This window comes from Cyprinus carpio, chromosome A16 (genome assembly GCF_018340385.1).
Source record: "Cyprinus carpio isolate SPL01 chromosome A16, ASM1834038v1, whole genome shotgun sequence".
Lineage (NCBI taxonomy): Eukaryota > Metazoa > Chordata > Actinopteri > Cypriniformes > Cyprinidae > Cyprinus > Cyprinus carpio.
The window spans coordinates 8,123,496-8,151,254 of record NC_056587.1 but is presented as its reverse complement, the minus strand read 5'-3'; the positions used below and the strand labels follow the sequence as shown (position 1 = coordinate 8,151,254).

Sequence of the window (27,759 nt, the reverse complement as noted above, 5' to 3'; positions counted from 1 at the left end):
TGACATTCCCATCGTTGTACAGGGAGTAGGCCAGTATATGTCAATTTCTGGTAAATAAATACATTATTAAATATACAGCTATATTAAACAACTATTTGACATTTCCACAATTGTTAGCTACTAACAAAAAAAGATAACTGAACACATGTTGGCCTAATAGCGGGGCATGTTGTCACATGGAGTAAGTCGTCAAATTGGAATCTGTAAATGGGCTAATACAGTTTTTTTTACCTTAATTTAAACAGTAAATGTGAAATAAAATGTTAAAAATATGACAAAGCAGCAAAACCAGGTAAAATATAAGAAACAAATATTTAAATATGATTTTGTTCTTAATAATTAAAAAACAAACAAACAAACAAACAAAAAACAACTCTGTATGCTGAACAATTATTGTGCAAGACACTACCACAGAGGGGCAGCAGTTTACACCGGGTAACTGGCCCAAGTCCCTTGTTAGGGCAGACACAGGCAATTTAAAGTTATTTATGCTGCCTCCATCTAGTGGGTGATTAATAAAACATTCGTAAATCATTGATAAGACGTAAACATTAATTATTTAATTACGCATTAATTTAATTAATTAGAAATTAGAATACACGTGTCTGCTTGAAAATGAGCTATTTCTGGCATTCCAAAGTTTTAGAATTGTTCTAATTGGCACCGACTTTAATACTTACTGTATAAGGTTATACACACATTTCTATTGTTAGATTGTTCTTAACTCAATATACTGGAAGTTGAAAACTGGATGCTGTCTCGGCTCACAGGAAGAGTAAAAGCATTATCAAGTGTTTATGAACTCTGTCAATCATCTCAGCTCGTCGTGGAATGTCTTGAAGAATTTATTGAAAAGCATCTGGACCTGTTTTTCCAGATACTGAAAACGATAAAGAAAGCGAAAACGAGTCAATAAACGAAAAATTATTGAATAAATTCTGCAAGACACATACACGGGACATTTACTCTCATCAGCGGCCAACTAACAAGCGCAGCTGCATTCAGATTCTGCACTATTTTTTGATTGTACTTTGTAGTGTTTGATTGTACTTTCTATGATGCGCCTTCCCCATCGTCGATTAAATTCTGATTTTATGTAGCCTATTCTATATACAAAAACAGACATTTTATGATACACCCTGTTTTGCACCCGAATACGATAATATCAGATTTTATTGTATCTATATCTACAAGACCACGTCAGTATAAACAGCCTTCACAACTCTATTTGCATACATATCGAATTGCGCAACAGACAGTTACATGAACGTGCACGTAGAAGTTTAAGCCGACTCAAATTAGTAACAAAACTACACGTTCCTGTCTCTAAAATCTTATCACCTAATTTACATTTCACTCCTCCACAGACAAACCCGTTCCAGATTTAATTGTGATTGACACATAATTTTACCAATAACCGAAAGAGAAATGGTTCCACGCGTTCCACCCACGACGCCTCTATCAGCCAATGAGATTATTCTCACGCGCAAAGTGGGCGGAGCATGTGGTATCGGTCTGAAAGGTAACAGGTTGTCTTTAGCAAATGTTTTCCCTTGGGTTTGTTAGTTTCAGAGCTGTCACATTCTTTACTTTTACACTATTAAATTAGTTCTCATGAAGGAGGACCACAGGGAGGAACAGAGGAACATTCCGCAGAGTGATATATAAACTTTGCCTTAACATCAGGTGCGTCAAATGTTATTTTTGTCTCGCTAAACCAGTGACTAGAAATTGATGCTAAGTTGTTTGTCGCGCTCTAGATGCTTCAACTCATTCTCGAGCCGAACTTTCTTCCACTGGGAGTGACAATTGTTTCGCTCGCATACTTGGAGGTTTAGTTGTGTTTTTGTCCTGTTTCGTGCTATTCTTAAGTGGTCTTCTCTAAAGATGGATTAATGTCTGTCCAAAGGATTATTGTCTAGCCCGCTGGTTTTCGCTTCGCCCCGAGAGACTTCATAACCCACTGAGTTTCGCACACAGCGCAGGTGCATCGCCAGGTGAACACCTGCGCTTCTTGCTGTGGGAACAAACGCACGAGAGAAAAGCTTGACGTGGCAAACAAGCCCGCTTTAACAGTGTTGTGATTGTTTACCTCCTCACCACAGCCCAGAAAGTCCGCTAAACATTCAAAGCCTTGTTTGGATAGACTAATTTTCATTCAGGTGAATAACGATTCCGTGTTAAACACGCCGTGAGCGATCAGGTTACTGCGTCAGGTAGGCTGTCAAACGTGTGCTGTTTAAAGGGATTATTACATAAAAGAACAACCGACTTTTAAGTGTATTAAAGCGATAATGCTGATTATTTTTATACATCGCTCATTTGGTGTAGTTCCGTGGTCATGTTATCGAGACGTCAGGACCTTTAGAGATTTGAAACCAGTGACTCAGTCCTGAAGAATTTTATAGGCCCGGGTTGAGCAATGGCACACAAACTCTTTACAATAATACTAATTCCCAGGCATTTAAATGATTGCTTCTCGACCTGTTTCTATGTACCCCAACAGCTCCATCAGTAAGGGTCAAGTTTAAAAATGTGTTATTATTATTATCTAATATGTTGGATATAATTCAGTTTAATCATTGATATTATTCAAGTGGCCATTATTAAAGAGATTAAATTTTAAAGGGGTCATATGATGCTGCTAAAAAGAACATTATTTTGTGTATTTGGTGTAATGAAATGTGTTTAATGCGGTTTAGGGTTAAAAAAAAAAAACACAGTATATTTTCCACATACTGTACATTATTGTTTCTTCTTTATGCCCCGCCTTCTGAAACGTGTTGATTTTCACAAGGCTCATGGCGACATGGCGGCGGTGGCAACAACAATACTACAACGAGAATACAAGGTACACCTTATTTCTTTGCGTGAAGTTCTGGGTGGTGTTATGCAAATCTTCCCACGTACTGACGTAGATGTGTGGGGGCGTGTTAGAACGAGCCATTTCAGGGGGGCGTGGACGAGTGTTAACTTTTATAAAGAATATTTCTTTGGATTTGAGACTTTAGTCTTTGCAACTTTACAGATCTTCTTTATTCACCATTAGCTTGTAACACTCCAAAGAAAAAGGAAAATTTGAAATCGCATCATATGACCCCTTTAAAGTTGACATGAAATAAATATTATTCACCCTATATTCTAAATCCATGTTATTTATCTTATGGACCCTTTTCACAGATTTTGATGTAGCTGTGGAAAATCTAGCAACGTTTTTTTTTTTTTTATATATATATATATATATATTTTCCATATTTTTAAAAATGTAATATACATTTATAAAACAAATACTTTTTTGTTTTTGCTTACCTTGACATTAAATTACACAAAGACGCTAACATAATACACATAATGCAAACTATTTGCTGCTGCAGGAGTGTTTCTAATACAATAGCTGAGTGCAAATTTGATCTTTCTCAGTCTTTCTCACTTTTGACCAGCGTAATCAATCTTCCAATTTTCCTCTTTTTGAATGTCATAGAAACACTAAAGTGGATTTTTCTGCTTTGCTACTGGAGGGGGAAGTTGTGGCCTAATGGTTAGAGAGTCGGACTCGCAATCCAAAGGTTGCGAGTTCGAGTCTCCGGCCAGCAGGAATTGTAGGTCTGGGGAGTGAATGTACAGCGCTCTCTCTCCACCCTCAATACCACGACTGAGGTGCCCTTGAGATGTGTGTTCACGGTGTGTGTGTGTGTGTGCACTTTGGATGGGTTAAATGCAGAGCACGAATTCCGAGTATGGGTTATCGTAATTTCCCCAAGAAATGCCTAATGGCACATTTATTAATATGAAATCCAATTAAGTAGTAATTAATGTTTTAAAGGTTTTAAACAAAATCTTTCCAACTACCCCCTTGAACCTGCTAAAGTATGCTCAGGGGTGCACATCCTGGTAGGAAATCTTTGGAATTAATTAAAAGCATACTTTTCATTTGAATCATTGTTTGCTCATATTTAGTCGATAAAACTGAAACACATTGTTCTTGCATCTCCTATATCACTGCCTGGCATCTTGGTTATTGACCTATGACTACTTTGTGCTGAGCCGTAGACAAACATAATGATATTACAGCTCTATCACGGGACATTAATCCTCTTGTGTCATTCACAGCTGAGAGTCATAACTTGCTTCAGTTTTTCCTAGCTGAAAAACTTGGAGTCATGAATACATTACATGCTGGTAATAGATAAGAGTTCTTTGTGTGGGCTTCTGAAAGTATGATTTCTGTTTGGCAACAGTGGAGCCTGTTTTGTCATGCCGGTCATATAGACACAGCAGAAGAAATTCTTGTTTGTCTATGATTGAAACAAAAAGAGTGACAGAAGTGAGGGCAGGGAGGGGAGGGGGTGCCAGAAAGGAAAGAAGAGATTGAGAGGGAGTTTGGCAGGAGACAAAGAATGTGAAGGGGAGTTGAGCACTAATGGAGGGTTGCCAGACTCTTTAAAATGGGATGAAAGCTTATGATAGGCTACCCTTTTTCAGATGCTTTCTCACAGCAATACGAGCCGTTAATATGTAGAGTAATCTACATTAACTCTGTATCAGGTAAATTACCCCAGAGCGATTATCAGTGATCGGTTTGTCCTTCTCAAACTACATCAGAGATTCAGGTTGTGTTTCCCATCAGACTGCTTGTCATACTTGTAATATACACCACCTTTTGATTTCAGAAGTGATGCTGAAGTATGCTGAGAGGTTGGCATTGAAAACCTAAAGGACTCTGGGAATGCTAACAATGTTTGTTCTATCTGAAGTCATATTTTATATTGATGTGAAGTCTGATGCGATACATGTCTGAGCAAAACTAAACACGCTCTGATGCACTGATTGTAGTAACATTGATTTGGTATGTAATGGTCAGTGAAGACAATGCAAACTATACTGACTGCACTTCTCCTGAATCCTACTGCTTCAGTTCCCTGCTAATTCTATTAGACATTCCACATCTGAGAACTCGGCAGTCCCGATTCAATTTAAGATCAGAGAATTCAATTTAATGGAAGAACAAGAGGTCACAGACTCTGAGCTGTGGACAGGTGTCCCTGGAGGGTCTGGTGTAAGGGTGTTTTTATTTTTATTTTAGAAGTGTGGTTCATTAAGACTTGCAAATTGGACTGTTTGTTGTTGCATCATCTCCCTGAGCAGGTGAAATGGGACGTGAAGAATACAGTATGTGTCTGTCCTATAATGTGTAAGTATGTAATAATGACACGTTTTGATACATTTCGATGAGTGAGCTAAATCTTGGCTGTGGATGTGTACAGGTTAGTCAGTCAAACAAGACATTGTCTAGATTTAAGTTACATCTAACAATACTATGTTTTTTGGATTGTGATAAATACAAATTAGTTGTGGACATACACTTTTGGTGTGGTAAGTTATTGCATTATTGGGGCTCCACAATAATGGTCTGCTCACACCAAGAAAGATAACTATCATGATATATATTTCAGTATCTCCACCAATGGATGATATAGTTCTGTTTATTATAAGTCTGTACTGCAGTTATGTTGTTTACCGCCTTAAATGCTCAAGCTGTTTAAAATCGGGTGGATTCTGATTGGCTATCAGTGTTTTTATCGTTCATCATCTGGAAGAATGTTCCGACCGTGATTCCAATGATATTGTTCCTCAGTGTCGTTAGCGTTTGAAGTTGTGTGTAGACTTGACTATTCTCAGAAAATTATAACGATTATTAAGCTTATTCAATTATTAGGATTGTGTGTAGAGCACCACCGGTGGTGGTACGCAGAAAAAGTTTTTGTAAATGTTGTTGTTTTACATGTATATACACAAACAAATTAAAACAAATCTTTACAAAAAAAAAAATAATAGGCTAGCAACCAAATGTTACTATGCACATATGAAACTATTTGTATTCACCATTAACCCTTTATCTCAATTCTGTCTATTTCCACTTCTGTCACTTTTGACCATCAAATACCCCTTTTCCACCAGCATGAACTGGGTGCTAGTTCAGAGCTAGTGTTATTGCTGGTTCAGAGTTGGTTCGACTGGCCAGCCTTCTAAGAACCGGTCTGCCTTTCCACGGGCTAGAGAGCCACCAAAGTAATGTCATCTTTCCCAGTAACGCTAGCGTGGCAGCGGCAAACACAACAGGCTTGTTCGAGATGCATCAGCACCATGAAGACCGATCGGCACCAAAACACTGTGAAAGCGATCTAGGAGCTTAAAGAGAGTCATCTGTTTTCCGATCACTCCCATGACACACAAATCGTTCCGAGCAGTGCCAGTGCAGCCCGAACAAGCCTAAACACACAATCAACAATGGGATGTTGCATTGCTATGTTCATGTTCATGGCTTTGCGAATCTACATCAGCATCCAAACACGGCTAATTCAATGTGTTCGTGTTTAGCTGCTATTTCAAAAATGGTGGTCAAAAGTTTCTTTTCATCTTGTTGGTCACGGTAACCCCGCCCCCAACCCTAACAAGCGGCTCTTACTTCTAGACCAGCAATGTTTTGGTGCTACTTACGAACCACTTTTCCTGGTTCGGAGCTGGTGGTTTGGGTGTTGAAAGACAAAGAACCGATTTGAAACTAGGCTCTGTCTCCAAACCAGCCCTCAAAATGCCTTGGTGGAAAAGGGGTACAAGTGAAATTAGAGGACAAGTACTGTACTGCAGGGATTACCAAAGTAAGGGTCGGGACCCCCCAGGGGGTCACAAAACCACGAGGAGGGGTCGCAAGATGATTTCTCAGAAATCAAATAATTTTTTAAAGGATTAGAAATAGCATATTTTACCCATAAATAAAAAAATTATAAAAGTTGAATTAAAAATAAAACTCCAATGTGGTGTTTTGTACTCCAGCATGTTGCCCACCCAACTAATTAGGTAAGATTAATGTTGAAATGTAAGTAATGAGTAAATTACTCTAAAATAATATTATTGTTGTTAGACTGTTGTGTTCCTTTGTGTTGTCATTATGTTGTCATTATGCTATAGGGTGCATGTGCGCCATTGTGCAAAATGTTTGTATACTTTAACCACCTCAGAGGAAAGTGGGGGTCCTGAGGTACTGGCACTGTTATTTTGGGGGTCGTGGGCTGAAAAGATTGGGAACCCCTGCTGTACTGTATGGCTTATTTTTTTTTAACACAGAATGCTAAACATCTGCTAATCTGATATTATTTACTGTTATCTGTTATTCAATGGTGCAGATATGGTGTATATTATCCTATGAATGGATGAAGGAAATAAAGGATTGTGAGGTAAATGTTCCTATTTGCATATTTATGAATTTAATTTAATAATTAAAATTGTTTAGTTTGGCTACAGCACACAAGAATGCAACTGCTGTTCTTTTTTAGAAACAGAAGTAATATTGTACGTTCATTACTGTAGTGAATGTGTTTGCTGCCATTGTTTCCCTAATGTGTGGAAGCTGAACAGGACTGCTGAAAGTTTTTGCAACTGTACACAATCCATGAATGTATAATGTGACAAGCATTGTTTAGTATATGATTGTTTCTCAGATGCACACCATTGTTTCACTTTGTATACCTTCTGTCATTGCATTTCAGAAGTCTTTCTAACTCTGGAGTTTCAAAGCCCAGTGTCAATTAGTGTTAATTTACTAGGATGGAATAGGATAGAAGAGAATGGGTAGAATGAGATGGGATAGGTTCATTGCATTTATTAATTCTGGGGGGAAACTGGGGTATTGCAGCAGACATACAATATAGGGAAAATAATTAAATAAAATATAATACAAAAATACATTACTTCATTCAACGTTAAAAGTGGAATTAACTGGTGTTAAATATAGTGTTAAAAGATGGGCAGAAGTCATTGTGAAATCATCATAAGAAAAAATTAAAAAGCAGATAAAATTAAAGGTGCTTTATTTTGAGAGAGAAAAGGCAATGGGTTGATTCATATTGTTTTGCCGTTAAAGCACAGATACTTGTTTCTAGAGTGGTTGAAATCAAGTGTGTTTGTTCAGGTTGCAAGTAAACGCCTGCATACCGTAGGCTATTGCCTATGAAGGGAACAGTGACATCTCTGATTTGGATCAGTGTATGTGAGCGGGACAGAGTGAGTGTGATAGAAAAGCCAGTGTTCTCAGCATACTTGCCCTTGTTTTCTGCCCCACTTCACTGTAATAATAAGAAGAGGGTCCTCAAACTCCCCCCTCCGTCCCACTCACGGGCTTCCTCCATTCAGCCTATCAGATAATGCAGTGCTGAGAGGCTAAATGGTGCTTCTGTTTGTCTGGCCACTGACACACTGACACAGGAAATGGATCACCTTGGACCAAGACTGATTTTTGCCTGTTTGTCTGACAAGATCACTGTTATTATAGAATAAATAATCTGACAGTTATCATGTGGATATTCAAAATTGATTGATGAGAGTTAAATCAGTGTTGTTATCATTAATAAAATGATAAAAAATGATTTTCGTTCAATTAAGCTGAAATAAAATAAAAATGTAAATTAGATTAGATAAAAACGAAAATAAAAAAAATAATAAAAACATAAAATTAAAAAAAAAACAAAAAAAAAAACTAAAATCAAAAAACAAAAACATACAAACATGCAAAACTAAAAACTAAAATTAAAATAAAAACTGAAAACATATGGATGTACTAACATGTTGAATGAAAATGACAGATTCTGGCAAATCTCTATGCTTACGAGTAAATAGATCAAAGGCCTTTCTGTAATTCCAATGTTACTCTATAGCTCTGTCATTTTTTTTAAATGACTGTGGTGGATGTCATGTGCTTTTTACATAAAAAGAAAAGTCATATAGTCTATTAAATAATACATTGGTGAAGTAGGCTATACTGGATTTTTTGTTTAGTGTTTGAGCTTTCACTGAATAAAATTCCTTTACAGTTAAAAGAGCCAAATGTGTGTTTTTCAACAATGCAATGGTTAGCTGAATAGGCTTGAAAAAAAAAAAGTCCAACAGTTCAGATGATTTTGGTCTTTGCCTCTTTGAGGTGACTGGAGCATGACTGAAAAAACTGCCTAGAATATGGCCAAGGAGTGGCCTGGCTTGCCTCAAAGGAACTTTGATCAAAGTGCCAGCATAACTGTTTGGTTCAAAATGCAATATCTTTAAATTATGGCAAAAAAAAAGATATACTATGAGATTTGTCACCATATTACAACTGGCTATACTGCACAAATTGTTTGCCGCATAGGCCCTCAGGATAAATGTTCATCATATACGTACAACACAATGCCCCCCCGCTATCAGTAAAGAAGCATGTCCTGATTTATAGTTCTTTTATGGCATTCAAAGTCTGTTGTCTAGGACTGAAACTCCACCTATCTGAGTGCGAGAGCTGGAATTGAATCATTTTCACTGTAAAAGTACATAAATACTGCTGCAACTACAATAAACCCAGATGATGAATGAGTATAAGAGGGGGAAAATGATCAGTGAAGTGCTGCTTCCGCTTTCTCACTACACCTGCAGCCCTCCACCTGTCTGTCCATCAGCACAAGAGGCTCCCGTCTTTCTTCAGTCTGCTTTCAGTCATTGAAATGGACACGTCAGCTGTCTCAGAAAGCTTTCTGGTGACAAAACACATAATAGGCCCATTCATTGTATTCACATTGCAATAGTAGTCATGAAGGCTCCTTTATATGTCACACAGTAAATATATTTCTTAACACTTTCTTAGTCATCTCAGGCTGAATAACAAAAGCTGTATAGGTTTATTGTGAATATGAGTTGCTCAGTGGTGCTCTTCCCATAATCCAGTCATGGGAGCGAATGTCCCAGATTCTAGTTTATCATGGATTTTATTGCACTGGATTCTTCATCGCTTGTGAAAGAGGAGCTGTACAGATCAGACTGAATGTGTTTGTAGTTTGCAGTCTATTTAGTGAATTGCAGAGCTGTTTTTTGTTACTGAAGAGGCTGACGAGTGTGAGAGTGAAAGACAGTAAAGATGTATCAGTGTCTAGGAATGCATTTTGTTGATTTGTCACACCCTTCATGCTTTAATCTGTTCCTTATTGAGATACTTTCATTCCATCACACCAGCCACACCTTCATTTTTCTACTCCATTACGTCTTGAGTAGTGCTGCAGCTTCCCTGGGTTTTGTTGAGATATAACTTGATAGATCTTAATAAAAAGGTGTGATGTTTAGGATAGAAAGTCAATGGAACATCTACAATGTGAAAAACAAACGTGTGTATATGTGTGTGTTCAGGTTAATGAATAATGAAGGCCATTGTGTCTTCTGTGCCAGGAGTCAGAGGTAACGGCAGCATGGAGTAGTGTGGGTAATTCAATCCTGCCTCGTTCGACTGTCTGCGTGTCTGTGTCTGTCTGTATTTCAATAGAGCACAGCAGTAGTGTTCTGCTTGTAAAAATCCCATTCAAATTCTCTTTTAGAGAGTAACGTAGGCTAGAAACATTTGAACTCAGACTATAATTGTCTGCAAGGATGTTGAAGTCAGTATGAAATTGGCCCCATTTGCTTTATTAATAATGCGTTTTCTTAATCTTATTGTGATGGATTCATAAGTGCACATTATAACAAAGAAAAAAAAATTGTCTTTATAATCTTTTATTAATATGTAATAACTTGATCCACCTCTAAAATGGCTGTTCGTGACTTCATTTTGGAGAGTGACAAGAAGGATTTAAAATCATGAAAAACTCAATGTTAATTGTCAAATAAGTAAAGTTGGACACTGCTCCCAGTTCTGACACAAGATCTAACCATACGAAAAGGAAATTCATCATGGTATCTATGTTTAAGTTGTAGCAAATTAGCTCAAAAGGCAAATGTATATAAAAAAATTACAATTAATTATAATTAATTACATTTATTCACCTCAGCTGCCAGTAGTAACTGTAGCACTATTAATACTACAATCAACTAATCTGTTCGTCCAGCGAACATTCAGTGTAATTTCATATCAACTCTAAGAAAGGATTTTTTCTTGGCCACAGAAAATCACTTTAGATGCATTAGAGCAGGTAGCTATAGAGCGGATCATTATTCATAAGTGGTGACAGATCTAGGAACTCATGAAATTTGTGCACAAAAGTTTTATTAACTAAACACTAACACATAACTAATCTAAACAAACAAACATACAATCACTCATACATGGGCAGATTAGCAGTGGATGAATGAAACCGTTAGAGAAACCAGGGAATGCAGTTATTGAAAATGAGTCAGTTAACCACCTGAGGGAAACCATCAGCGCTGATTTAAAACGGGTCTACAGCTTATACTAAACTAATGTTTCGTTTAGTTAAATGTACGATACTTGCATTGCCTTGGCTGTTGAACGGGCATCCGGATGCAGTCTCAGATGAAAATGTTGATGATTTGGAGGTTTGTGGTGTTGGGAGTCACGATCACGTTCTTCCGGGTTTGAAGAGTGCTGAACTCTAAAAGATATTATTCTGACTCGGTGGTGGTCAGGAGAGTTTTCTCCCAGATAGAAAGTGATGAGAGAAGAGCGCAGAGCTAGGGAGGGTCTTTGGTGAATGGAGAGACTGGCACAAACTTACGGTCATTCGAAGACTCTAGCTCAGCATCCTCATCTTCTCAGAATCTAAAAGAACCACTCTGATCTGGTGATCAGTGATCTTTAAAGTGTGAGGGGGTAACACCCTCAGGATTTGAGTGAGCCAATGAGGAATGGTACCTTTGGAGGGAAATTTTACAATCCTTTGTCTCAAGCATTATGTTTTGCATATGAAACTGGATTGTGTGTTCAAGAGAAGAATCTTTTAGCAAAATGTCATGTAAATCGACAAATCCTGCTGACTCAGTCTGATTCAAACGTGAGTTTTGAGCAGTGTAGAGTAGCGCTTGCTGTTTGTTGTTTCTCCAATCACAAATGCAGACATGGTATTATACAGTATAAGTCATTATAATCAGTAATTATGTCCCCACTGGATGCAACAAATTATGAAAGTGAATAAAATATAGTTGTAATAAACGCGTTAAGAACGCATACAACTGTAGCAGCAGGACTGTTTTCTGCTGCGCAGAACTGCGGAAGAACTGATCACGGCACGCTTTAATGTTTGGTTGACCAGTCAGCGGAAAGGAGCATTTTATTCCAGCCCACATGCAGAGATCAAAAATTCAAGTTGTTTATTCATAAGCTGTTTCCATTCACCTATCTTTATGCACATTTTAGTATATCGCATTTAAAAAATGCTGTATGGAAACGCCAAGATGCGCCTAAATTCTAAAAATGTGCATAAAAAACTTATGCGCACATTTGAGTAGGATAAACTTTTTATCCGATAAGAAAAAAGGCACATAAACTACGATGGAAAACATTTACCGAATAAATTCCTCTATGTGCAAAAAGTCATGTGACTTTGCGCTATGAGACGGGATAACTTGACTAGCAGCGGGCCGATCTCATTCACGGCATCTATATGTTGTTATGGTCATTCTGAAATGCCTAAGCAAAGTCTGTCATCAAAGTATTTCTATGTTAGCAAAATGTCATGTAAATCGACAAATCGGAAATGTAATTTGGAGCACATTGATACCAAACATATTATGAGTGATCATAACACATGCATAAAACAGTATACAAAACATTAATGATACACACAATGTTCTGGGTGTGTGCATAATCATTTACAGAATGTTTTTGCTATGAATTAATGAAATGTCATTTCCTGTCTGTTTTAGTGGGAATTAAGTAGGGGGAGATTCTTTCTACATACTTTAAAGTCGTGAAGTTTATCTGGTCTGGCAGAGGTGTCTAACCAAGGGCCTGGGGGTTGTTCACAGACGTCTCGGTACCCAGTTTGGTTGTTGGGTGAGAGGTCTTAGTTGTTGAATATAACAAATAATTGTGTGTCTGATTAGTTCACATGCTACAAAGTAAAGTGCATTTTTAGAGAAGAGGAGCACAGTGTCTGTAGAGGGTAAGTGACTTCAGATGTAATCTGAAGGACATCATATTGCTTCTGTCAGGGCCGGTATGAAGGAAAGGACATGCAGAGCTGTGACAGAAAAATAAATACTATGTCTTTGTACTGATTTCTTTGTACTGATGTGATTCACCTCTGAGCTGGTAGCTTTGGTTGAAGGCTTAGAACTTTTTATTGGGAAAAACATTTCTGGAACCCATAAGGAGTATTTGATCTGTTTGAGGTCACTGGCCAGATGCTTGGAGAAAATATATATATATATTTTGACATTTTCACTTTGATATTTTCTTTATGTTTGTGTCTCGTTTTCTCTTTATCTCCCCTCTAGGATGTCTGCTCCTGTCTCAGGTAGGAAGACCCCTGTGGACCATGGCGTACAGATTCGCTTTATAAATGACCTGCAGGACACCAGTGGGGGAGTGGGTGGGCAGCCTCGGAAAGAGGCACCCAAAAAGTTGCCGCCTCGCTATGGAGTGGCAGTGAGGGTGCAGGGCATTGGTGGGCAGCCCTACGTTTTCCTGAAAGAGGGAGAAAAAGGAGATTCATATGGAGTACAGCTGAGAACCCAACCACCTGCCTACAGCAGCCTGCCTAGGTATGCTCCAAATGATTTTTTTGTCAAAGAATTTTTTTTTGATGATCTTAAAACCACCTCAACTAAATAACTGTGCTTAAATGTTAAAAAACTTTTTTTTTGCCTATATATGAATATCTTTACTAAAATTCTTTTACAATAATTTTCTTCATGAATTTAAGGCACTTAATAAATAGTATTATTATTAAGCAAATTCATTAAGTGCCTTAATGGGTTAATAGTGTATAAAAAATATTAATTAAAAAATAGATTACGAATAATACGTAAAAGAAGTAACTTGAATAAATAAGTGATGACCAATTAGCATCTAGAACTGGAACTGGTTTTATGAATCTATATAAATCTTTTGTTTTGTTTTAGTATATTTTTAAAGAATGTTCAATCTGTATAATTGATCTTTGTATTTCTCTAATTGTGTGTTTGTCTGTTAGGAGGAGAGAAGATGGAGTAATTCAGGGGCCATATTTCTCATCTGGAGAGAACACCCCCCTCCGTCGGGCTCAATCTCATGGCTCACTGTTGGATAGAGAAAACAGTAGCGAAGACTTCACAGATCAACTCCGACGTCCGCTTGGAGATGGACGCTCTGGCAGCTACGGCAACCTGGATGGAGGTATTGGTATGGGAGCAGAGAGGGAGCGGCCCAAAGAAAGGATGGAGAGAAATCAGTGGGGTGGATCCTACCAGACAGGGCTGAATGGCACCTTGGGAAGAGGGAGAGGTGGAGGCAGTCACTACACCTCTTCCGAATCAGTTGAAATATCTCCGCACAACCAGCACACTCACAGCCAATCAGCTTTCAACTCCATCCGCCAGATGCCTGCCCACAGACTCTCCGACAGGTTTGATGGGAGCTCTGCTGCACAGGCAGGTAACACTGGGACCAACACCAGGGGGCGCTATCCCATCCCATCTGCAGACGACAGACCCACCTCAACCTCACAATTACCTGCTGCTTCTTTCCTCCCAAACACATACTCTTCACCGCGGTCTTCCTCGCCTGCTTCTGCCTACAGCAGCCTGGGTCGTGGCACAGGTTCTGTCACCAAGGTCCCAGCTGTCCCTTCATCTGCTCCAGTTGATGGACATGTGAGTGATGGGTGAAATAAATTGAGGCTTCCATTATTAAAAGTGTGCTCTACTCTTTGTGTTTAACAATAATTTGGAATTTAATAACAAGTACTGAACCTGAGAGGAGCAAATAATTTTTCTCCTTTTTACATCCATACTATGTATTCTTGAGGTACTGTATCTTACATGCAGGTTTGTTTTCATAGAAATATTGGCTATCGCAACTTTCTCTGTTTCCAGCTAGTTCTGCATTCTCTCACAATGTTCTCAGCTTTGCCTCATCCATCATGTGGTCACTAGCTATGTTTACATGCGACCAAAAAATCATTATAAATCAGATTGAGGATTCGGATTGAAAATCCTTCATGTAAACACCACAGTTGATCCAATCCAAATTTTAAGTAATATAAGCTTAATATTTAAGTAAATAAAAATGAATTTAATATATTTTATTAATAATTAATTGTAATAATTAATTAAATATGATTCCTGTAGCTCAAACTATAAACTATATGTGTGCATGTATATATGTATTTAAATGTTTATTCAGTTTATTTATTTTGAATGAAGTATATTTTTAAGTGACACTTCTCAACTCATTCTTGTTTACTTGGGATTGCATTCTCTTCTTTGTGAAGGATACATGCCAAAAAAAGGGATCTATTCTTTGGAACAGCCTTTGCATTTGGACCATCTGAAACTTTGCATTTGCATGCAGACCTCAGATGCCTTAAAATGCTGTCAGAGTTTTGGAAGAATGTAATTTGAGTAGGTTACAGTAAAGCAGTTCATCAACCTGATACTCTGTTCTCTCTGGCATTGAATGTCATTAAGCTTGATTTAGCTTGTTGGTTTCAGCTGACAGAGTGCACACTTATGTTACTACTTAGATGTATCAATTGTAATCCACTCTTTAAACATTAAGAAATGTTACTTTATTTATTTATTTTTTGCACATTTTCTGTGTGGGTTGTGTTTGACCATTTTCTCCATTCAGGTAACTCCTGATCTTTTGATGGACCAGGGTCAAAGTTCAGGGTCAGAGTTCTCAACAGAAGATCAGATACAGCAGATAATCTACGATGTTCTACATCAGGGGTAAACCATTGTTCTGTTGTGTAACAGCAATATGTACAGACTAAACAGTTGGTAACATTTTATTTCTCTTAATTCTTCAGGAGTACAGAGGGAGATGCTGTCATTAAGCACAGAGTTCGAGTCATCTGTAATAAGATTCAAGGACTGATGGTACAGTCTCTCACATTTCGAAGCATTGCTAGTTCTTCACTATGATTTTCCAACATAAAACAAATATCAACACCTGATTATGTAACAAAAAAGACAGACTTGTGATGCAGGTGCTTCCACCACCATAACACAACCAGTTCAGCTTTTCAGGTGAATAGAACAAACAAAAAAGACACAATGTTCTGTAGAGGCTTTTTATACTAAATTAATTATATCATGAAAGGCAGTTCAGGTGTACTAAACCAGAGACTGTAATTGTGTAATGTCTTTGTGAAAGTCCTGCCCTTCAGTTATAAGAGCCATTTGGCTTTTTTAATAGAGATATTGCATATTTGTTTACTTTACTTTTTAGTGTGCTTTGAGATAAAGAAGTAAAATATGTAATACCATTGCTGATTTCTTTGGTGATTTGGTGGGCTGTTATTGAGGCATAATCTTGACAGTCAGTTTAGAATATTGCCATCGTTCCTCATTCAAGTACATAAAAGTCTAAAGATGTATCTGCTTTATCTGCTTAGAAAATAGCTGCCTGTGGTGTTACCAAGATAGCCACAGAGTGATCTGACTTTGACTAAAACCAGCTGGAAATATATCTGCCATATTTAAAAAAGCTGTCATAAATAAGTGTCAGCAGTGAGAGATGATTTACTCTAGTGACAGGCATTGGTAAAATGGGCATTATATTTGAAGGCTTTTTAGGTGTTGGCATCTCTTGCTAAGCTATAATGAATTGGCAGCAGATCCCATTCATTTACAACAGCTGAGCCCATTGTAGAGTGAAAGGAGGAAGGAATGTTTACCTCCACCACACAAAAGCTCATTAATTATACAATATTCCAACAACAACAACAACAAAAAAGAGATGCAGAGAATAGATCAATGTATTGTAATATAAAATTACATAAAATTAAAAATGCAAATAATTAACCATCAGAAATTCAAAATGTAAATGAAAAAAAAAATCCTGCTAATGCCCTCTGTCAAGCTTATATTTGAACATAAACATATTATGTTATATACGTTTGCAATGCAAGTCATAAGTATTACTCTCAGAGGCAAACAGTAGGCCATTTAGCTTGTGTATAATTATCTGAAATAGAAAGAGGACATAGACGCCTGATGGATGCGTCTGGGTTTGCTGCCAGGAACAACTTAACATCATAGGGGAGATTCAGATTTAATTCCGAGACTTTTAAAACTGGTGCAGAAAGTTGAAAAAAGATGAAAACATATTAGGTTTTCGACATAGATGATAATGATAAGAAATTATTTTATGAGCACCAAATCACCATATTAAAATGATTTCTGAAGGCTCATGTATTGTAACACTGAAAACTGTAGAAATGGCTGCTCAAAACAATTTTGCTATCACAGGAATAAAATAACACTTTAAAATATATTAAAATAGAAAACAGTTATTTTAAAATGTAATCGTATTTCACATTATTACTTTTTTTATTTGACAAAAACTCTTCATATGTACTTCCTTGTTTAATTTAAAGGCAAAGGAGTGTATTGTTTCTTTCTGTGAGCAATTAAGATACTTAGTGATACTATAATATACTATACTATTAAGATACTATAGTGATCTTTAGACAGGATTAAATCCTCAAGCCTATTACTATATGTCCCAGCAGGGGTAGCAAACCACTAATGACTACTCTGTCTTCTAAATACTACCATAAAGGTGGACTTGGATTATAGTGTTTTTGACTAATTGGAGCATAATCTGGTAATGCCTTGTCATATACAGTTCTCATACGTTTACTGTCCCCTTTTTGCACAGTGTTATTTAGTACTGTTCTAATGAAGTTATAATATATATAAATCTGGAATCTGAGGGTGCAAAAAAATCATAATTTTGAAAAAAATCACCTTTAAAGTTATCCAAATGAGGTCCTTAGCAATGCATATAACTAATCAAAAATGAAGTTTTGATATATTTATAGTAGTAAATGTGCATAATATCTTCATGGAACATGATCTTTACATAATATTCTAATGATTTTTAGCATAAAAGAAAAATCGCTAATTATGTATGGTGACCCATACTCAGAATTTGTGCACTGCATTTAATCCATCCAAAGTGCACACACACAGCAGTGAACACACACACACACACACACCTGGAGTAGTGGGTAGCCATTTATGCTGCGGCGCCCGGGGAGCAGTTGGGGGTTCGGTGCCTTGCTCAGGGGCAGCTAAGTTGTGGTATTGCTGGCCCGAGACTCGAACCCACAACCTTAGGATTATGAGTCAAACTCTCTAACCATTAGGCCACGACTTCCCCAATGTATTTTTGGCTATTGTTACAAACATACCCATGCAACTTAAGACTGGTTTTGTGGTCCATGTTGACATATTGTATTGTATTGTGTTTTTATTTTATTTTATATTTTATTTTAACTATCATTAAAATCAAACATTCAGCAATCAAAGTAATAATTATAAAGTTATAATTTAGTACGGTCAATATAATTTACACAAACATTCGTGTTTAAAAAATTATATACTTCTGGTTTAAGCCCCCAGCATGCCCTGCATATTTGAGCTCTTCTCCACAGTGACTATCACAAAAGACTGTGAGTAGTGCATGCTTGAAGCGATATAATGTGAAACACAAATACAACAAAATAAAATTATGATCTCTCTTTAATTTAAATATTCTTAAACTTACGATAAAAGGGGTATGTATACTTAAAGGGCATGGCTGTATAATCGTTGCCCCTTGGATTTCAGATGAACAAATCTGATGACTCCTTGAAGGAGGAGCTTGAGAAATGTCTGGATGAAAATGTACAGCTGCAGGAACAGCTGGGCCGGAAGAACACAGAGCTGCACCAGACACATTCAGAGTAAGACAGACAAATACCTTTGTCAATGTTGTGTGTTTACCAACATGGAATTTCACACTCTGTGGTGAGAATGATATAAAATCTTCAACATAATAGAAAAGTTAAACTAGTTTTTTTCTGTGCACTTTCCCTCTCTTAGGCTAACTCAGATACGAATGGACCGAGAGAATGCAGATTCTCATGTTAGAGAGCTGGAGGATCAGCTGGCAGGACTACAGGAAGAGCTGAGGAGAGAGACAGACAACAAAGCTCAGGCTGACACTATGCACATGGTGATCACACACACACACAAACTAGACTGAGACTAAAATGGTCACAAATGCAAAAAAAAAAAAAAAAAAAGAATTTGTAATGACAAATCAACACCTTATTGCTGTTGGTGACAGGTGAAAGTGTCTATTTTTTAAACCTGTGAAAATCCTTAAATGTATATATTTGGCTGCTGACAAAAATTGCAAAGCACTAGTATTAAAATTATGTTGCTGTACTGCTACTGAGATCATTAAAAATAATTATGATTTGTTCATGTGTACAGGAGTTGATGGCAGTGAGAGGTGAGTTGGCCGAAGCTGCAGCTCTGTGTCAGAAGCAGGAGGACATTCTGAGGCAGAGAGAGAGGGAGCTGACTGCTCTAAAAGGGGCACTGAAAGATGAGGTTTCCACGCATGACAAGGAGATAGAGGCTCTCAGAGAGCAGTACAGCCAAGACATGGAGCGACTACGAACAAACATGGAGCAGGTTTCACAGGTACACACCCAACGTTAAGGGGGGTTGTACAGGAAATTAAATGGGACCTAAGACAGAACCCTGTTGAACACCTGTTATTAAGTGATTAAACTCAAAGAAATTTGCATAGGAATCATGTTGCACATATGCACTCTCTCTGTGCCTTAGTCTCAGGCAACCATTGAAGCAGAGCGTCACCGTGTGAACTCTACCGTAAGGTCTCTTCAGCAGCAATTGGAGGACAGCAGAGATGAGGGAAACCACTGGAGAGAGCAGTTTCAGTCCAGTAGAGAAGAGTTACGCAACACCAAACAAGAGTGAGTCACACTTGCACTAGTTAATTTAGGTATACATTTTAATTAGTTTTGCAATACACTTAGTTCTGTCTTTTTTGTTAATGTGTATATATCTTTCCTTTTTCATTGTATGCATTTTGTTGGGGCAGTGGACAACGGGTTCAACCCAAAGCAGAGTGAGAAACGCTCTCAGATTAGCTGAGAGAAATTGTAGATTTATCTGTAGATGTGTGATTGAGCCTATTAGTATTTGTAAGTCGGATTTGTAGTCTAAGATCCCACTACCATAATCTTAAACAAATGATTTGATGATTTAATAATAAATTGAATGCTTTTTTTTAGTGTACTAAATCGAAATTTTTAAGTATACAGTCCTTGCTGAATTCAAAGGAACTAGTTTTAACATTATTAAACATTAAAGAATATCATAATAAATTCTGTATGACAACTCTAAATACTTTTTTATTAGTTGATCATCACAAATAATCTGCATTATTAGGAAATAAATTCATGCTGCTTCTTTTTTTATTTTATTTATTTTTTATTCAGGAAAAATGCTGCTATGTACAAACTTAAATATGCCAAACAATTGAATTTTAATGGCTTGTCTGGATCTTGACACTAAATCAATAGTTTGTCCACCCAATTTAACATCATCAGGAAATATTAGGAGCTCAACCTTTTTATAAGAATTTCTAATTTCTGACATTTTAATAGCTGCTATGCACAGCAGAATGTGTAAATATTTGTTATTAATCACTCACAGTTTAGATTTTTTGTTTGCATATGGTGTTTGGCTGTGATTGTACTATGTGTGTTTGTATGTCTGTATGTGTTAGATTACTCCAGACTCGTTTGGAGAAAGAGGAGTTTGAGGAGGAGCTGAAAGATCTGCAGGAGAAAGTCAACACAATGAAACAGCAGATACCAGATCCCAAACAGACCCAGACAGTCAGCCAGGTATATACACACTTTTTTGCTTATGAGTGTTAAAATAATTAAAGTTTTCACACTGAGACTTAAAATACTCATTGTATTTTCATAGGAAATTGACCGTTGCCGTGCTAACCTACAGAAGGCCCAAACAGATATGGATAAATTGAAAACAGATCTTGACAAGAAGACTATGGAAATTGTGCTATTAAAGAAGAGCAAACAGGAGCTTGAAGCAGAGCAGAAATATGAGATTGACAGATTGAAGGACCAGTCACGCAGAGATAAAGAAGAGTTGACGAAAGCTCACGAGAGGGCCAAACAGGTACAGTACAGTATAGTTAAAATTATTATGGCATAAAAGCTGGTACCCTCCATTTGTGTTTACTGAAAATTTTTATTAACCTCCGGCAGCTAGCTGAACCCTCATTGGTGGAGGCCCTGCGCAAGGAGTTGAGTGACATGCAAGAGGAGGTGGGCCGAATGCGCAGTCAGCTACTTTCAACTGAAGAAGATCTGCAGACAGAGAGAGACAAACTCAGCTCTGCTCAAACCCAAGCAAACCATCTGGCACATGAGCACAGAGAACTCGAGGAAACCAACATGCGTATGAAGGAGAGAATCACACGCCTTGAGGTTAGGATGCAGATTAACATAGTTATGTAATGGCGCACCTTATTTCCCTCTCATTCAACTACTAAAAATAGTGAGTGTAAGTGCATTGGTTTAAGAGTGTGGGGTGGTAGAGGTGCGTCTTCTGCTGCTTTTTGTGATGTGATGGTCTAGAGGTTCAGGTTTTAGGGTTATGGTTAGGGAAACCAGAGGGGGTGATGGATTTAGAAAGTGACTTATTGCCATGTTATAAGTGAGCTTAATGGATGAAAACTCGTGGTTATTGTTTTCATGATCCTTTCTGTCACTTTTGAGATCACTAGCTGATGTCATGCATTCAAAAACAGACATGTTATCTGTTCCTTCTCTCTTGTTCTCTGACGCGTTATCTGTGTGTCTGTAGTCTCAGCTTCAGGAGCGCACGACTCAGAGTATTGAGGCTGAACAGGAGCAGCAGGAGGAGACCAAGAAACTGAGGCAGCAGCTAGAGGAGTCCAGGCGTGAGAACTCCAGACTGGGCCTAGAGCGGGACGAGCTGACCCGTAATCTGGAAGAGAAGGAGAAGGACAGAGAATGTGTCCGCAAAGAGAATGCACAGCTCGAGGATCAGAAGCGGCAGCAGGAGAGAGCACTAGATAAACTCAATAAAGAGGTATGTTTTCATTGACACAATTTTGAACCTGGCATGCATCATCTTCTTAGTTTTTCTATTTATTTTATTTTCCGCCTGTTCTTATCTCTCTCTTTCTTCCTCCCACCCCTTTTTTGTCTGTTTCTCTATGTCAGATAGAGCGCTTGTCTGCAGCATCCCGTGAGGAGGTGCGGCTCCTGCAGGCTCAGCTGGACGAGCAAAGAGAGAAATGGAGGAAAGAGCAGCAGGACTCACATAAAAACACTAAAGAGAAGCTCAGTGAGCTGGAGAGAGCTCAGAGCACCATCCATTCCCTACAGGAAGAGGTGCAACACTGGCCTGATAAAACATTCATACTTTTGAATTTTCCAAGCATATTAACAGTTTGTGGTCATACAATTTTATTTGTTTTTAGTTGGCCCGTCAAAAGAAGGAGCTGTTCTCAAGTTATGAGGATCGAGACAATGCTTTATTAGATAAAGAGCTGCTCACCAACCGCCTCAAACATCTGGAGAGTGAGATAGAGACACAGCAAACTACACAAAACGACCGCTCACGAGAAATCCGCAGCTTGGAGGTGTGTGTTTCACCTTCACATCTGGTGTCTTGGTGATAGTGATGTGATAACAGTCTGTCTTCACTCTGTTATATTTGTTGTCTCCACCTGCAGGACAAAATCAAGCACCTGCAGCTTGAGTTAGACGAGGAAAAGAACAATGCAGAAATGCTGACAGAAAGAATCACCAGGAGCCGAGATCAGGTACCATTCAGAAGTTTGGGATTATCATTTAATGCTGTAATGGTTGTATATGAATATTGCCCAATAATGTTATTATTATTTATTCATTTATTTATTCATTTTTTTATTGTAGTGCTCCATAATTAAGTCAATTACAGTTACTTTCATTATTCTTGTGCTTCTACAACTCTTTAAGACATTCAGGTCTGTGATCTGCTAAATGCTTTAATCAAAATGTGGTTGCAATTCTACTCTGTTTGTAGATTGAACAGCTGCGTGCAGAGCTCATGCAAGAACGATCCTCCAAACAAGACCTGGAGCTGGACAAAAATGCTCTGGAGAGACAGGTACGCCACATGACCATTGAACAGTATGGCAGATCTATAGTCATACTGTGTTCTGCATTATCTTTGCCTGAGTTTCTGTGATAACAAGAATGATAAAAGTGTTTCTTATTTAACTGCACAATACATTCCTTCAGATTGGCCACCAGGTTTCATCGAATCTGCATCTCTTTCAGATAAAGGATTATAAATCTCGTGTAGCTGAGATGGAGGGCCAGTCACGTTCCTCTACTGGTGTGTCTCAGCTAGAGAACAAAATCCAGGACCTCGAGGAACGATTGCGTGCAGAGGAGAGGTAAATAAAAAAAAGGTCCTAAATGAACTGGGGTTCTAAAACCACTATCATGAAGTGACAGAAACAATTACATTAACCATAAAGCACTACAGAATGCTTGAAAAAAGCACTCTTCACTAATTGAAAGCACGTTATGCTGTTAGAAAATACAGACTGTAGACAATGCAGTCCATATAGTTGTTTGCGATAACTTCTACTTCTGCTTTAAAACTACAACTAGTTTCGAATGTTACGTTTTTTAATAAAACAACACTGGGGGTATTGTCAGCAGGTATATTTGCTTGATAAGATTTTAATTTGCTCAGCCAATATTTTTACTGGCCCCACCAGAGTAAATAATTTCATTGAATGAAACAGTACACTTCAAGTTTAGGATGTCCTGAGGTTCAAGCACATAGTTGTGTGTTTTTGCAGAGAGAAGAGCTCTGTGGTCTCCTCTCAGCGACGGTTGGAGAGGAAACTAAAGGAGCTGAACATCACCCTGGATGATGAGAGACAGCAGCACACAGAGCAGAGAGACCAGGTGAAGAATACACATTACATTTGCACATATAGAGCAGTGTGTGTGATGATCGGTGTATGTGAGAGACCCGTGGAGTCTTTCTGTGTTTAATGCATGTGTGGTTCTTCAGCTGACTCTGCGTGTGAAGGCTCTGAAGAGGCAGGTGGATGAAGGAGAGGCAGAAGCAGAGCGGCTGGAGGGATTGAGGAGGAAGGCCATCAGAGACATGGAGGAGATGCAGGAACAGAAGGAGGCGCTGCAGTCCAAAGTCACGGCACTAGAGAATGAGCTCAAGTAAGTGTGTTTGACTGAGAGAGAAGATAATGGTGGTATTGATGTGTTTGGTGAAGTGTGAAGCAGCCACAAAACAAATCAAAACCACAGAAGCTGAGTGAGGAAATAACTTGTGACACGTCAATCATCCTTTATACTTGCGTCTCTTATGTTTATTTTATCCACCGAAAACTTGACAAACATTGAGGCATTTCTTGAAGGTTCTGAAGATTATTTAAATCAAAGCAAAAATTTAATGAATATACAACAAAAAAATGTGTGCTCCCGCACTCACGCCCTTCTCTCCCAGAGAACCATTACCTACAACAGCCGTTTTAAATCCCAAATAATTAATGACATATTTGCCAACATTTATGTGACATTCACTTTAAACACACATGAAAATTGACAAGGCTCCTACACAGTGTTCAGATTAATATTGCTAGTATTTTTCATATTAATTCTATTAGTTCTAGTGTGTGATCCCCATGTTGAGACCACTATTCCAAATAATAGTAAAAATAAAATTAAATGAAGTAATTTAAAGCCTAAAAAACTGCATGTATAAGAATTACACACAAATTTGTTCAAGAAAGTACAAGTTTTAGATTTTTCTTAGACACTACTGTTAAATAGTGTTGTTTTTTTCCGCAGGAGGAAGATCCAGCAGGCCCGACAGTCAGCTCTGGAGTCTTCAGTGCTCAGCTCTGATGATGACGATGATGATGGATTGTATGATCATTCCAGCATTACCTCCATCCTCACCGAGAGCAACCTACAGACCAGTTCCTGCTGAAGACTGAGAGAGGAATCTGGAATTCCTCTTCACTGGTGCTTCATTCCTGGACACACAGTAACTTCAGTCCTGCTCTAAAATTGATAACAGAAACTCCAGTCTTCTGGTTTCCACTTTTGACCTTTACACCACATCACAATAATTATAAATCAGATTGTACAATCTGAGATTAAAACATCTATAAAACAGGACAACAGCTTTTCACACACATTTTCACTTGTCAGTGAGTCAAATAGATTTCAGACATGGCTTTATTCATCAGTTCCACCTTAGAGACTCTTTTTATGAGAAAAGCCTTAATGATGCCTTTTTAGAGGAGATCAGTTCAGAGTCAAAGCCATTTAGAAACTGAATTTCACCTCAGTTCAAATTAGCAAAGAACATTTTGGTTTATTTTATTTTATGTAATTAGGGATTAAGAGAAGAAATAAGAACTTTTGTAAAAAAAAAAAAAAAAAAATGACTTAACAGAGAGGGAGAGAAGGATTTAATTTTGTTTTAAGGGCACTGTGACCGATTATGAGCACTGATGATTTCATTATGTGTGTGTTAAGAGAGGCTGATGGGAGATGAAGAATATCAGGGTATTAGAAGAAGGGAAATAAACACAGCAGAGAACATTTTTCCAAAAATCCAATTAAAAATATTTTAAAAAATGATGTCACTATAATGTAGTAACAGAGATATATGCAGATAATAGTCCAAAAGATGCATCTAAACTGTTCCAGGAGAATAGATTAGAAAGAGGCAAATCAAGGTTTAGTAACAAGAAAGGTATTATTTTTAATTCTCTGCTTAAGACTGCTTAACTCTTCACAAAACACTTATTTCCTTATGTTTACAGAGTGGAAAAAGGCAGAGAAGTTCTAGGTACGAGTGAATCAGCACTACACAGATGCATCAGTGTTGCTAAAATATGCTAAAATTTATAAAACATAATCACAATAAATACTTTTACATTTCAGTTATATTTCCTTCAGTTTCCATACAAATGCTGAACTTATAGAATGAGGTCCATGTTCAGTGCTGACTTGCCTGTAGCAAATGTAATTTAGCATTATAAAATGGCAGATCTTTTCTAAATCAATTGCACTGTGAAATTCTGTCTTTTCTGTTATGGAGCTATTGCATATTTTTAGGTGAAATCACTAATCAACATATTAATCATTAACCGACAGGCTAAAAGACTAATCAGTATTTGTTCATTCCAGACGGTAAAACAACGAAAATGGTTAATTTTGTTAGTTTACCAGCACATGATCTACTGTATAACATTGAAGCAAATGTTATATAAAGTAACTGAAATAACGGATATTTTCTACCATAGTCTTTTAATCCTAAACACATTAACTAATTTTTTGATACCAAGCTGCCTGTTCTTGTGTATATCTACAAGACTTTATCTATGCACACAGCATCTGATTCTTGTGAATGGAACACCACTACAATGCCTTGTAAATCTATTATTTTGTTCTTGTTCCAAAGTAAATAAGAATGATTTATGTACATGCATTTTGTATTTATTGGTTTTAGAATTTGCATTAAGCACTGATCAAATCAAAGGTTTGTATTTTTCTGTAAGCAAAACCTTTTCTATCAAAAATAAATCCAGTACTTTAATAGTTCTTCTCCATTGTCTTTTTTATGGTGTGCTAATGGTGTACTTGTATTTTGATCATACTGTAGCTGATGTGTCATAGACATGGTACAGACAAACGGTACAGACAACTACAGACAACGGTTTTTAGTTTATTCAAAACTAAATTTGTATAAGAACAACATTTGTTCTTATACAAGTGGCAATACTGGCAGCAGCAGTGACACCAAACACCAAATATTTTACTAAACACCAGTACTAAACAGCAAATATTTTACGTCTTTATTTTATATATAATAAATACTTACTTACTTAATAAATAAAATTAAGTATAATAAATAAAATATATTTTATAATAAAAAAAAAAATAAAGTAAGTGTCTTTTATATGAAGTCAAATTCATTTAGCCAACAGACAAACTAGTGTGATGTGTAAACGTGGTATGTCTTTATTCTAAATTCTATTAAAGGGATACTCCACCCCAAAATGAAAATTGTCATTAATCACTCACCCCCATATTGTTCCAAACCCATAAAAGCTTCTTTCATCTTTGAAACACAATTTAAGATATTTTAGATGAAAACTGGGAGGCTTGTGACTGTCTCATAGACTGCCAAGTAAAATACACTGACAAGGTCCAGAAATGTATGAAAGACATCGTCAGAATAGTCCATCTATTCGGCTTTACTAAACATTGGTGAACACAACTTATATTTAAACAACTAATACTCATACTTAGAATAGAGAAAATAAAAAAGTTGTTTTTTCCACTTTATCCTCTGTAGCCTTTCACTAAAATTTATTATTCTCATTTCCTAAAACGCACCAGTTAAAAAGTAGAGTTACCAGTTACTCATAATAAAAAGTAAATGCTGTTTGTTACTGTAAGTGATGTGGTGGTTTCCACGTCTCGGTTCTCTCATTGCTTTATGTCTCATTTTGCTCTTCATTTCCTTTCAGTGGTGACACAGAGACGCTGCAAGCAGGCTCGTCAGTTGAACATAAACTGTGTTCAAGGTGACAGCATGTCTATTTCTTGCCTAACCACAACCCACCCGCTGCAGTCTCTGACAGTAAAACTGGAATGCAATAGCCTATTTCTAACCCTATAAAGTCTCAGTGCAGACTCACTTACAGACATTGATTAATTTGAAATATTAAGTTCAGCTATGCTATTAAAATGGGATCTGAGGTGATGGCTTAGTCAAAATTATTTTATTATTATTATTATTATGGTAATACAGTAAATATGGTGAAATATGTAAGTTAAACATTATTAGGTAAAGGTTTAGATTAAAATTAAGTCACGTGATGACTGTAGCCTGTGGTTAGAG

At 37.3% G+C, this 27,759-nt stretch overlaps 1 protein-coding gene across 3 annotated transcripts; it reads left to right on the top strand.

Moving 5' to 3' along the window:
* The first annotated feature begins 1,503 nt into the window (after window positions 1-1,503).
* LOC109104951 (cingulin-like) lies at window positions 1,504-26,453 on the top strand. 3 transcript variants are annotated; one of them, XM_042772379.1, is made up of 22 exons: window positions 1,504-1,522; window positions 1,610-1,686; window positions 13,240-13,506; window positions 13,938-14,595; window positions 15,575-15,675; window positions 15,756-15,825; window positions 18,565-18,680; window positions 18,820-18,952; window positions 19,216-19,428; window positions 19,576-19,724; window positions 20,543-20,663; window positions 20,749-20,961; window positions 21,051-21,272; window positions 21,652-21,900; window positions 22,035-22,205; window positions 22,295-22,456; window positions 22,550-22,639; window positions 22,882-22,965; window positions 23,139-23,257; window positions 23,672-23,780; window positions 23,890-24,053; window positions 24,687-26,453. In XM_042772379.1, the coding sequence occupies exons 3-22, from the start codon at window positions 13,241-13,243 to the stop codon at window positions 24,826-24,828; spliced, it is 3,552 nt and encodes a 1,183-aa protein (XP_042628313.1). In that variant the 5' UTR covers window positions 1,504-1,522; window positions 1,610-1,686; window position 13,240; the 3' UTR covers window positions 24,829-26,453. The 3 variants fall into 3 exon arrangements, with proteins under 3 accessions (XP_042628313.1, XP_042628312.1, XP_042628311.1); XM_042772378.1 differs by lacking the exon at window positions 1,504-1,522 and having other exon boundaries at window positions 1,529-1,686; XM_042772377.1 differs by lacking the exons at window positions 1,504-1,522; window positions 1,610-1,686 and adding an exon at window positions 2,802-2,851.
* The last annotated feature ends 1,306 nt before the right edge of the window (window positions 26,454-27,759 follow it).